At 39.8% G+C, this 11,629-nt stretch overlaps 2 protein-coding genes across 3 annotated transcripts; one reads left to right on the top strand and one right to left on the bottom strand.

Annotated features, from left to right (window-relative positions):
- Positions 1-529: 529 nt before the first annotated feature.
- nat10 (N-acetyltransferase 10) lies at positions 530-7,749 on the top strand. Its single transcript, XM_026366082.1, has 29 exons — positions 530-663; positions 847-1,004; positions 1,095-1,186; positions 1,288-1,459; positions 1,668-1,790; positions 1,878-1,939; positions 2,024-2,138; positions 2,358-2,465; positions 2,641-2,774; positions 2,874-2,967; positions 3,056-3,154; positions 3,259-3,395; positions 3,741-3,865; positions 3,946-4,096; positions 4,329-4,425; positions 4,517-4,633; positions 4,798-4,899; positions 4,983-5,057; positions 5,143-5,259; positions 5,399-5,532; positions 5,615-5,663; positions 5,757-5,853; positions 5,930-6,037; positions 6,121-6,293; positions 6,393-6,512; positions 6,636-6,734; positions 7,249-7,322; positions 7,418-7,498; positions 7,584-7,749. Exons 2-29 carry the CDS (start codon positions 891-893, stop codon positions 7,726-7,728), a joined length of 3,114 nt encoding a protein of 1,037 aa, XP_026221867.1. The 5' UTR covers positions 530-663; positions 847-890; the 3' UTR covers positions 7,729-7,749.
- Positions 7,750-7,917: 168 nt separating this feature from the next.
- adal (adenosine deaminase-like) lies at positions 7,918-11,096 on the bottom strand. Of its 2 annotated transcripts, none has more exons than XM_026366083.1 (10): positions 10,969-11,096; positions 10,706-10,836; positions 10,400-10,460; positions 10,220-10,307; positions 9,757-9,838; positions 9,520-9,646; positions 8,737-8,817; positions 8,486-8,624; positions 8,307-8,407; positions 7,918-8,190 (listed from the first exon to the last, which is right to left on the bottom strand). In XM_026366083.1, exons 1-10 carry the CDS (start codon positions 11,011-11,013, stop codon positions 7,957-7,959), a joined length of 1,089 nt encoding a protein of 362 aa, XP_026221868.1. In that variant the 5' UTR covers positions 11,014-11,096; the 3' UTR covers positions 7,918-7,956. The 2 variants fall into 2 exon arrangements, with proteins under 2 accessions (XP_026221868.1, XP_026221869.1); XM_026366084.1 differs by having other exon boundaries at positions 10,972-11,090.
- Between the last annotated feature and the right edge of the window lie 533 nt (positions 11,097-11,629).

The raw sequence follows: 11,629 nt of genomic DNA, 5'->3' as shown, positions 1-11,629 counted from the left end.
AGGATCCTAACAAGTAATCTCCAATAGTTTACCTGCTTAAGCATGGGAAACAATTTTCCACCATTAATTTGCTCCTAATGTTTGTGACGAATAATGAAATCGCAAAATACCAGAGTGTTTAGAACCAAAAAATACGGGTTCTTTATTATGATAGCTTTGTCTGTCCAACAGAAAGAAATGATAACAAGCAAACTTTCACTTTCAAGAAGAGCTATAGTTAACCTTTTTACCTTGTGAGGTTAATATATATACAGTATATATAAACAAAAGAAAAAATAAAACATCACAGTTACCTCAATATATAAGAAAAACAAACTAAAAAGAAGGCAACTTTTTTTTTTTAATTAACAGTTAATAGATTATCACAGCCACCGGTTATTAGCTTTATTATCTACACTGAACGCCTGTGAACTTTTGCCAGTCTTAACAAGATTGGTGAGAATGATGGAGAAGTTTCACCTGGCAGACAAAACCCAGGGCACAATCCCTTATTTCGCGTCGCGCACTTCTGACGTCACGCAGGGGTCCTCCATGAACGAGTGTCTCCACGTGAGTGTATCAACAGCATGATGGCTGGTAACTGAGTGCAGCTTTCGATGTTGGATTTTGGTAAAGATTAAACAAGAAACATTTTTTTTTGTCGTAACGAGCTAATTGGAAACGGTGAGTGTTTGAAAAGTTTAAGTTTTCTGGTCTTAATACTTCGTTTGAAGCAGGTTTCATATTCTGTGCTTCTATCAACTCATTTGTTTTGGCTGCTCCACTCGGTCTCCTTTCCCAACTCAGTTGACAGCACGTTGTTGGTGTAACTGTGAAGCTGATGTTTGCGTCTATGTGTTAATGTAGCTGTGTAGGTGATTTCTCTGGTTTCTCGCACTTGGAGCAAGACGATGGCGACAGTGCGCAAAAAGGTAGACAACCGGATTCGGGTCCAGATCGAGAATGGAGTCGCCCTGCAGCATCGCACCATGTTTGTGGTGGTGGGGGATCGTGGGAGAGATCAGGTAATGATCAGTGTGGTTGGAAATGTTCGTAACAGCGGACTGAAAATAATTTATTTGATTTTTTTTAACTTTTTATTTTTATTTTTAAAGGTGGTCATCCTGCATCACATGCTGTCTAAAGCTGCAGTCAGAGCACGACCCTCTGTGCTCTGGTGCTACAAAAAAGACCTGGGATTCAGCAGGTGTGTATGTGTGAGAGAGATGAGTTAAATGTTTGTAATTTGTTGTATGAAAAAAAAAAAAAAGGGAAAAGACTTCTTAATTCTTAAAATATATGAAACAGCAATAGGAAGAAGCGCATGAGACAGCTGCAGAAGAAGATTAAAACAGGCACACTGAATCTGAATCAAGATGACCCGTTTGAACTCTTCATCGCTGCAACCAACATCCGCTACTGTTACTACAACGAGACCCATAAGATCCTGGGAAACACCTATGGCATGTGTGTCTTACAGGTGAGTCTCTCTGTGCTTTGGCTGTGGATCAGTGAGTATAGAGCATGCATATATAAAACAATATGCATGTGCTATGTCCAGTGGTCCACACTTTGTGCTCAGAATCACCGGAGATAAATAAGATCCAAAAGGATTCGGAACCATTGCTGAAAAGTTGATGTTGTCGATATATGCATCAGGTTTTCAAGAGTTATTTCTATTCATACAGGATTTCGAGGCTCTCACTCCAAACCTCTTAGCCAGAACTGTTGAGACTGTAGAAGGAGGTGGGATTGTGGTCATTCTGCTGAGGACAATGAACTCTCTCAAGCAGTTGTATACAATGACTATGGTAAGTTTACAGCCTGTTTTTTATCTCGTGTCAGACTCAGTTTGTCAGTCAGGTGACTTATGAGAGCTGTGGCCTGTTTCCCTCCAGGATGTACACTCTCGATACAGGACTGAGGCTCATCAGGATGTGGTGGGACGGTTCAATGAGAGGTACGTGCTCTTTGGGATTTAATAAAATTTGGAGCCAGTTTTTTCTATCAGTGCAATATTTTTCATTTCTTGTTCCACTTCTAGGTTCATTCTGTCTCTTGCTTCTTGCAAAAACTGCGTTGTCATCGACGACCAGCTCAACATCCTGCCGATCTCCAGCCACATGGCGAACATCAAGCCAGTCCCACCAAAGACTCAGGTACCTGCAGGAGAGGAGATTGCTGTTGTAGCTCGCTGACATCAGAACAACAACCTTCAATCCAAATCAGTGCACATTTTTAACAAGTAACAGTTTAACAGTGTCTTTGTCTTCTACAAAGCACTTTGGTAGCTGTTTTGAAGCATACTATATAAATGAAATTAGTCCTTGTTGGTTCTTGGCTCTCTGATTGCTGACGGTTTGTCTGACCCTCTCCAGGAGGACGGCTTGTCGCCACTACAACAGGAGCTGAAGGATCTGAAGGAATCCCTTCAGGACACTCAGCCTGTGGGCGTGTTGGTGGATTGCTGTAGGACCATGGATCAGGTCAGGACCGTCTGCTAAAGACCCACTTTACACATTTAGAAAGTAGAACTTTTAATTAATGCACCAAGTAATGCTTCAAGCTTTTCATTACTGCAATTAACAACTGTTACAGTTCTGAATAGTTCCACATCAACAGGTGTCTGTCATCATTTTCAAAGTGTGTCATGTACCCTAGGCAAAGGGAGTGCTGAAGTTCATTGAAGCAATCTCAGAGAAGACGTTGAGGAGCACTGTGGCTCTGACAGCTGCTCGTGGTCGAGGAAAGTCCGCAGCACTGGGGCTGGCTGTCGCTGGAGCTGTGGCCTTCGGGTACAGATTTATTTTAGAGTTGTATAAACATATTAGTTATGTCTGTTGCATTGTCTTCACTTGTTAAAAATGATCGGCTGATATTTTCTTGTTTTATAGCTACTCCAACATTTTCGTAACCTCACCGAGCCCAGACAACCTGCACACCATGTTTGAGTTCATCTTCAAGGGATTTGATGCTCTGCAGTATCAGGTGGGTTGCGTTGAGTGTCGTCTCTGCAGTAGTATTTGTATTCACGTCTTGAGCAGATGTCATGTCACGTCTCCTTTTCCATTCATAGGAGCACCTTGACTATGAAATCATCCAGTCTTTAAATCCAGAGTTCAACAAAGCCGTGGTGCGGGTGAACATCTTCAAAGAGCATCGGCAGACGATTCAGGTGAACGAGCCAGAACATTCCCTCTATATCCCATTGAAATGAAATATACACTTACTATACTACTACTATACTATATCTGACCTCTCTGCTCCTGTTACCAACAGTACATCCACCCCGGAGATGCAGTGAAGCTCGGCCAGGCTGAACTGCTGGTTATTGATGAGGCTGCAGCCATTCCCCTTCCTTTAGTGAAAAACCTGCTGGGACCTTATCTGGTTTTCATGGCATCCACCATCAATGGGTCAGTAAAAGGGCTTGAGGACATTTATATAAGCAAATAACACATCATCTTTATCCAGATAACATGGTATAGAATTACTTTTGAGAAACTGTCTGGCCTGGTATGTATTCTGTAAAGGAGGAGTGTTAAACTGGTAGAGATCTTAAATATTAATGTGATATTACATAATCAGATTGCAGAGATATCTGTTCAGTTAAGATTAAAACACTTAAGGCTGCGACCAGTGATTTCTTTTTTTGTCAGGCGTGATACATCATGAAATTAGTTAATGTTCTGTTGGTTAATTACCTCACTCGTATTATACATCTTTCTTTTACATCTAGTTTTCTTCCTTCCTCTCTGCAGTTATGAAGGAACAGGACGCTCCCTCTCTCTCAAACTGATCCAGCAGTTGAGGCAGCAGAGTGCAGACAGTCAGCAGAGCATGTCAGCAGAGAACAGGGCCACCAACACAGCGAGGCTTGCAGCAGGTAAATGCTCAGCTCAGCAGTTAAAGACGTGTTTTCAGTGTATTTCGATTATGTGACTGACGGCTATCTTGCCGACACAGCACGCACCCTTCACGAGGTTTCTCTTCACGAGTCCATCCGGTACGCTCGAGGAGACGCCGTAGAGAAGTGGCTGAATGATCTGCTTTGTCTAGACTGTCTCAACATTCCCAGGCTCATTTCTGGCTGTCCACTTCCACAGACCTGTGATCTGTATCCTTAATGTTGTCACACCCTTCCCTCCCAACATCAGCAACTGTATACGCTGACAAAAAAAAAAGCCTTTTTAAACTAACACATTTTATTCTCAGGTGAATTTGTTTAGATCAACTCAGCATATCTTACTGCTGTCTGTAGACAGTCTATCTCAGGGCAGATTGCCTGAATGGTCTGAGAGCTGTACACGCACGTCTCTCCTGCTTTGTCTTTAACTCTCGGGATCCAGATATTATGTGAACAGAGACACTCTGTTCTGTTACCACAAGGCATCTGAGGCTTTCCTGCAGCGGTTGATGGCTCTTTATGTGGCATCACACTACAAGGTGAGATGTTTACCTATGAAGAAATCAGAATATTATTACAAATCCCACAGTGTTGTTATTTTTGCCAACTCACTGTTTTCTCTTGCTCCAGAATTCCCCCAATGACCTGCAGATGTTGTCTGATGCTCCAGCTCATCACCTCTTCTGCCTGTTACCACCTGTTCCTCCCACACAGAATTCACTACCTGAGGTCCTTGCTGTGGTCCAGGTAAGACACCTGGGACCCCTTATTTTGGGGTATACCGTTTCTTTTAGTGAGATTTTATAGTAACTTATCCTTTTCTTAATTAAATCACAATGTCACACGAGTTTCAGTCCCATTTTCTATTATTTTTGTGAATCATATGCATTTGTTGGTCTTCGGTCCCACAGGTGTGTCTGGAAGGAGAAATTTCACGCCAATCCATCTTAAATAGTCTGTCCAGAGGAAAGAAGGCTTCTGGTGATCTCATTCCATGGACTGTGTCAGAACAGGTATACACTGATCATTAATCGTTTGACAAAGTGCTCATGTTTCGACAGGGCAAACATGACTCATTTCCCATTTCTCTTCATAGTTCCAAGACCCAGAGTTTGGTGGCCTCTCTGGGGGTAGAGTGGTGAGAATAGCTGTAAATCCAGACTACCAAGGGGTAAGAACTTACAAAGCCCTCAGCTTGTTTGTCAAGTTTGTAATTAGTTTTGGTTTATGTAACTTGTTTTTAACCTGTCTAACAGATGGGCTACGGATCCAGAGCTCTCCAACTGTTGCAGATGTATTATGAGGGCAAGTTTCCCACAATGGATGAGAACACACACACAAACCACAATGAGATCACCTCCGTCAGCAGTGAGGTAATACAGTCAAAGACATAAAATGTCTTCAGCAACATCTGAGAGACATTAATTCCCCACATGAAGTGTACAGTTACAATTTAGAGATTAGTTAAGATTTAAAGCACATTTCTGTGACACGAGCTCTGTTTTTGTCCAGGCTGTCAGTCTACTGGAGGAAGTTGTCACACCACGGAAGGAGCTCCCACCGCTGCTGCTGAAGCTGAGTGAAAGGAGAGCAGAGCGACTGGACTATTTAGGGGTCTCCTACGGCCTTACAACACAGCTGCTCAAGTGAGTGTCCTGAAATAAGTGGAGGCGGGGTCATTGTATTTGTGAAGATTTCTAAGTATTAAATGTTCATGCAACCTAACAGGTTTTGGAAGAAAGCAGGTTATACTCCAGTCTATCTGAGACAAACCCCTGTAAGTATAAAAATGTAATTGTAAAGAAATGATTTAGCAGGGTTTTGCACATTGTGCTGTTGTCACCATTGGTTTATGCTTGGCCCCCTTTAGAATGATCTGACAGGAGAGCATTCCTGTGTGATGCTGAAGGAGCTAAATACAGATGATGCCCCAGAGCAGAGCCAGTGGCGGTCTGCCTTCTGGAAAGGTGAACTTCACTGCACTATTTCAGGTGATCTGGTGTGTTTTAAAGTTGGAGTCTGAACAGTTTCGGTTTTCTACAGATTTCCGCCGCCGCTTCCTGTCCCTCCTCTCTTACCAGTTCAGCAGCTTCCATCCGAGCTTGGCACTCAGCATCCTGCAGAATAAGAAGTCCAAGGAGGAGATGAACGGTAAGACTCAGCTGCTACCTAAACTTTTCACATTTCATCTGTATCTTCTCAGATCTCATCTCACTTGTCTTTGAACTCTGCAGTTCTCAGTAGCTCCGAGCTGGCAGTCCACTTCAGCCCTTATGACCTCAAACGTCTGGAATTGTATTCAAGGAGCATGGTGGACTACCACCTCATCATGGACCTGGTCCCAGCTGTGGCACGCATGTTCTTCCTAAATCAACTTGGTGACGTCTCCCTCTCAGCAGCACAGTGTGTAAGTTTCCCCTCTGGTCCGAAGTCCAGGTTGTCATGAGCTGTTACATTTCTTGTGAATGTTGATCGTCTGTTAACTCTGTTGACTTGTGTCTTCTAGGCGTTACTGCTGGGTATAGGACTGCAGCATAAGTCAGTGGAACAGCTAGAAAAGGAAATTGATCTCCCCAGCTCGCAGCTCATGGGTCTCTTTAACCGTCTCATCCGAAAATTTGTTCAAGTGAGTTAACACCAATGGTGTAGGTCCTTTTTAAAAACCTAGTATAACAAAGACGCTCCACACCATAGTTTTATTTCAGATACTATAACTTTAGTATTTTATCTTGTTCTCTACTTTTTCTAGATCTTCACCAGCATCCAAGAAAAAGCAATTGAGGCCCAGATGGCACAATCTAAAGATGTCACCATGGAGCCAACTGTCACAAGCCTTAATGATGACCTGGTATGTGGTGTCTCAGCCCTTGATGGCTTTTGAAATTCTATGCATCTTCTGACTTTTTGCACACTTACTGTTTATTTTATTGGAAATGGAACCTTTTTCAAGTGTAGACTGAAAATACAGCGTCCAGTCAATCTAAAATTTAACATACATGTGCAAAAACGTGTTGGGGTCTGAATTACTTTCTACAAGTGACTGTGATATCTAATTAGTGTAGAAACAAGTTTATTAGTTGGCTATTCAGTCGCAATTAATATTTTATTGTAATGCTAAATCTTTTCTAAAATTTTTGAAAATCATCTGTTTCTATATCTTATTAGATGTGAACTGTCGATTGACAAAATCATCCACACTTTAGACATAACCCTTGACATTTAGGATCCTATTTGGCATTTTTGCAATTTCCTTACATTTGTAGGGTTCACATTAATAAGATTGTCATAAAATTGTGCTGCATTAAAGAATGTAGAATGCAGTTTCAGAAAAACGCAAATCAATGTATCACCTCTGTCAACAGAAAGAAGCAGCTAAAGAGTTTGAGGAAAGACACCAGAAGGATATTGAAAAAGTAAAAGAAATGGCTCTTGAAGAGTAAGTATAACAGTGGACTGGAAGTTTTAGGGCATTTTGGACTCATGGTGATGATTTACTGAAGTTATCATGTCTTCTCTTCTCTTCTCTTCCAGGTACAGGATTCGTGGAGATGATGAGGAGTGGGACCAGGTGTTGAAGAAAGCAGGGAACACAGCCCTCGTCAGCATAAAGAGGTGCCTTGACATTTGGGATCTTTGTAAACATTGTATGGTTGGTTGTTGTAGAAATATGTTGGTAATTATGTTTTACTCCCAACAGTGACATGAAAAGGAAGCTGGATGGAGGGAATGCAACTGCAAACAACGGAGGTCCCCAACATGGGAAACTTAAAAAGAAGGAAATGCAACACGGAAAATTCAAGAAGAATAAAGACAAGCATGGGAAATTTGGAAAGAAAGCTTGACAGTAAACAGTACTACACGGACAGGACAGTGTTATCAATATGTTAGAGGACTCAGATGGACTTGGAAATACAGAAGAGCACCAAAGACTGGGTATCATTGGATTTTTTTTTAATCCTTTATAATAAAACACTTGTTTTAACTATAAATTACTTTCACTTATTCAAAGCATCTCTCAGTACATTTACAGTAAGAAGTAAATTATGATTTCTACAAGTTTTTTTTTTTTTTTAAACAACAGTCTGACTTACATAATTGGCTTCAGGCTTTGTCACTGTGAATATGTGATGTTTTAAATCAGTCCACCTCCATTTGAGCTGCTGTTTTACAGTCTCTGGTGCAAAGATACAGTCTATAGCCTGCTGAGAGAGATTCCATAAGGCTTCACGACTGAGACCAAATGTAGAAGCTACGAGCTGATATTCATGAGACAAGTCTGTACAGAAGACCCCCTTATCGTCAGTCTGAAATGTGACAATGAATAAAAAATTATTTCTGATGATGTTTTCTCTACATTATGTGTCATTTGAGATTCTACCAACATGTCTGAAATATTTGACAGAAAACCTTTTAAACTTACACAAATCACACTTGGATGTCCCAACTGGTACCAGTATTTGAAGTGATGTTTGGAGTAAGATGGAACCGTCTGTCCCTTAACATTCGATGTCAAACATAACTCTACAAGAACAGAAAGTTGAGGGATTAAAACCCATATCGATGTACTGTAAAAATCTAAGAATATTAAGTAAGTCTTACCCAGTGGTATATTGTTCTTTAGGACTTTGTCAACAAGGCTTTGAGATCCACCCATTTCAGGATGTAGGAAGGTGCCGTGACCAATCCTGTCTGGAGGAAGATTCAGCAGCAAATCTGACTCTTCCAGTTGGGATGGTACCTGCAACAATTTTTGTTGTAGCGTCATATTCTCACAATTTAAGTAAAATAATATATATTTAAATGTATTATTAGATCTACTGTATATTAATAATATAAAACAATAGTCATACTTCGGAGAGGTGCAGTGACAACTTCAGTCCTGAGTTTCTGCCCCTCTGCAGAGCTGGAAGTAGATCTTTGCCATGTCCCACCTTAAAATGAGAATTACATAGTACTTATGTACTCAAGCAGCAACCCCAACTATTTTAAAAAACACTGGATTCTATTCTATGTACAGTAAATGGTACTGATATCATATTCTGAGTTTAAGAGGTGATATCATTCTGTACAGCCCCCAATTTGGCATTTAATTTGTCCAAAGGAAAGAAGACTATCATAGAACAGCTGTTACATGACAGAAACTGTAACTGGGAAGGACACCCACAAATACAAGTCACAAATACAGTAGTCATGTTACAGCAGCTACTTAAAAAGATCACAAATTGTATCACAGACAAAAATTTTTAATACTTACATGAAGTTTCTTTGAAAAAAACTTAATTCTAATACTACAAATTATTTTAAGTAAATAATTGCAACTATGTATGTAAATGATTAATGTTTCGTGCAATCAGAGGGTACAAAAGACGGAGTCAGACCACATTCAATACCTTGCTTGTCTTGTGCAAACTTGGCCAATAAAGCTCATTCTGATCCTGATTCTGATTCTGATTATTGTTAGAGCTAACCTAACTCATATTACACGTTGCCAGTAGACTATTATAGACACTAATGTGAATAAACTACACTTATGAGCTGCATTTAAACTAACTAACACTAATTCAATTACAAAAAATGCAATTTCCTTCAAGTAAGTATTTGCATTTCTATGAGCTCCCAATTGGTTTACTGACCTTTGGATCTCCACTCAGGTCGAGACCCACCACCAAACCATCTGAGGACAGCAGGAACTCCTCAGCCAGCTTCACTGTCTCCATTGCAGCCTCAGGCCCATTCCTGCGGTCAATGGCCACGAGAAACCTTCACAATAAATTGGCATATTTAGTATCATGCACTCCTCTGGCTAGCACTATAATTGCTGTATCATTAAAGTAAAACGTTGCGCATTGGATTGTACATGCTACACCTACCTGACATCAATGTCCACTCCTTCGTTTTTACACTGCTGAATGGCTTTGATGATAGTTTCAACGTATCTCTTTTTTGTTAATCCTAGGAAAAAGATAATAAACTTATAGTAAGGGTCACAACAAAGCTTTATGTTAATCATAAATTAATCTGCTGATTGTTTTCCTAATGATCGTTTTGTCTGAAAAACAGAAAAACTGTTCATTTCCCCACAGATCAAGCTTACAATCTTGTTCTAATAGTAGTTCAAACCTAAAACTTATAAGATATTGAGTTACTATTATGTACAACAAGGAAAAGCATCCAATCCTCAAATTTGAGATTCTGGAAACAGCCGATATTTTGCTTAAAATAATACTAAAATGTTTATTGTCAATTGATTAATCAATTCTCATCTGCTAAAACAATAGGTACAACAGGTGGAAATTCAAGGAATCAAAATATTAAGCTCAATGTAAACATTACCTGTGTTCTTCTCCTCCCTTGGAGTACTTCTCAGCTCTAAGTATTTCACACCATCCTCTGCAAACTCTCTGATAACATCTGTTGCAACCTGCAAAGATTATAGAATCATCTTCGTGATACTCGTGAAAAATAAAACACAACAAAAACTACTTTTATTTTTAACAAACAATCGGTCCTAACCATCAGGATATCCTCTTCTGTGTCCACCAACTGATGGATAACCTTGAACACCTGAAAACACCTGCGGACATGTGAGCCAAGTTGTTCAACAAAAAAACAAAACACAACAAAAACACCTTCCCACCCTCTGCGTTGACAGTTTATTTGCTTCCTAGTACATAGTATCTACTTACTGTTTGCTCGACTCACCTTTATCATCAGGTGTAATAAAGTGAAAACAGTTAATCATAACCCACTCTCATCAAAAACACCTGTTGGCTTTCACCACCGCTAGCTAATTAGCTACAAACAAAAAGTTAAACACACTCTTCCAGTGTCCTCCGCTGGCCTTTGCCGATGGCCGTCATGCTGTGCTCAATGTTGAGGTGTGGTTTTCGTCTGATGAGTTTTTCGATGGTCTGGTAGCTGACGGAACCGTTAAGATGAGCATGAAGCTCCTGGTGAGAAATCAAAACGCTGACGTTAGCATGTAGCTAGCTAACAAAACGTTAGCTAACTACATAACTCTTTGTAAACACTAAGTTCTTTCTTTTCTTTAATTTATCTTGTAAGATTTGTTTTTGACATACCACTTTTGGCAGCTCCCGACAAAATAAACCAACTTCATGATCCATGACAAAGTAAAACAAAGAGGTTGTTAAAAGATGAGATTTATCGTGTTGGTCACTGACGGATCTGTTTTAAATCTCAATGTTCCTATTGTGCATCAACAAAATAAGTCCCCCCACTCACTAAGGTTCCGTTGCTGCCTGTTGTTTTTGTTTTTTGTCTGAGAAAAAGAATTACACCCGTTTATTAATCTATTCTTTATATAAATACGTGCAAAGTTCACAAATGTATTTACACTACCTCAAGCTGCCAATAAAAAAAACTAAGTCAGCCTAAATCATTATCATTATTTAAGTATTCAGTATCACCACACTCCCTTTTTTATTTTACATTTTCTTGTGTCATCACTTAAATGGTACCATTTTCTGATATGGCAATATTCATTAAATGTTTCAGACTTACTGTAATTAATGGCTCTAATGTTGATTAGTAATTCACAGTACTGCATTGTACTACTTACTAATGTATCATAGGTGATTATTATGAACAACCTTTGGGTTTGGGTAGAGTTTTAGCTATTTAATTCATTGTGGAACAACTAGACCAAAACCCATATATATACAGCCTATTTAATGTGTAATTACTGGCTTGATGGATTATTATAAACCCTTTCTTAATCAT

Source organism: Anabas testudineus, chromosome 6, assembly GCF_900324465.2.
Source record: "Anabas testudineus chromosome 6, fAnaTes1.2, whole genome shotgun sequence".
Classification (NCBI taxonomy): domain Eukaryota; kingdom Metazoa; phylum Chordata; class Actinopteri; order Anabantiformes; family Anabantidae; genus Anabas; species Anabas testudineus.
This window is presented reverse-complemented; position numbering and strand designations above follow the sequence as displayed.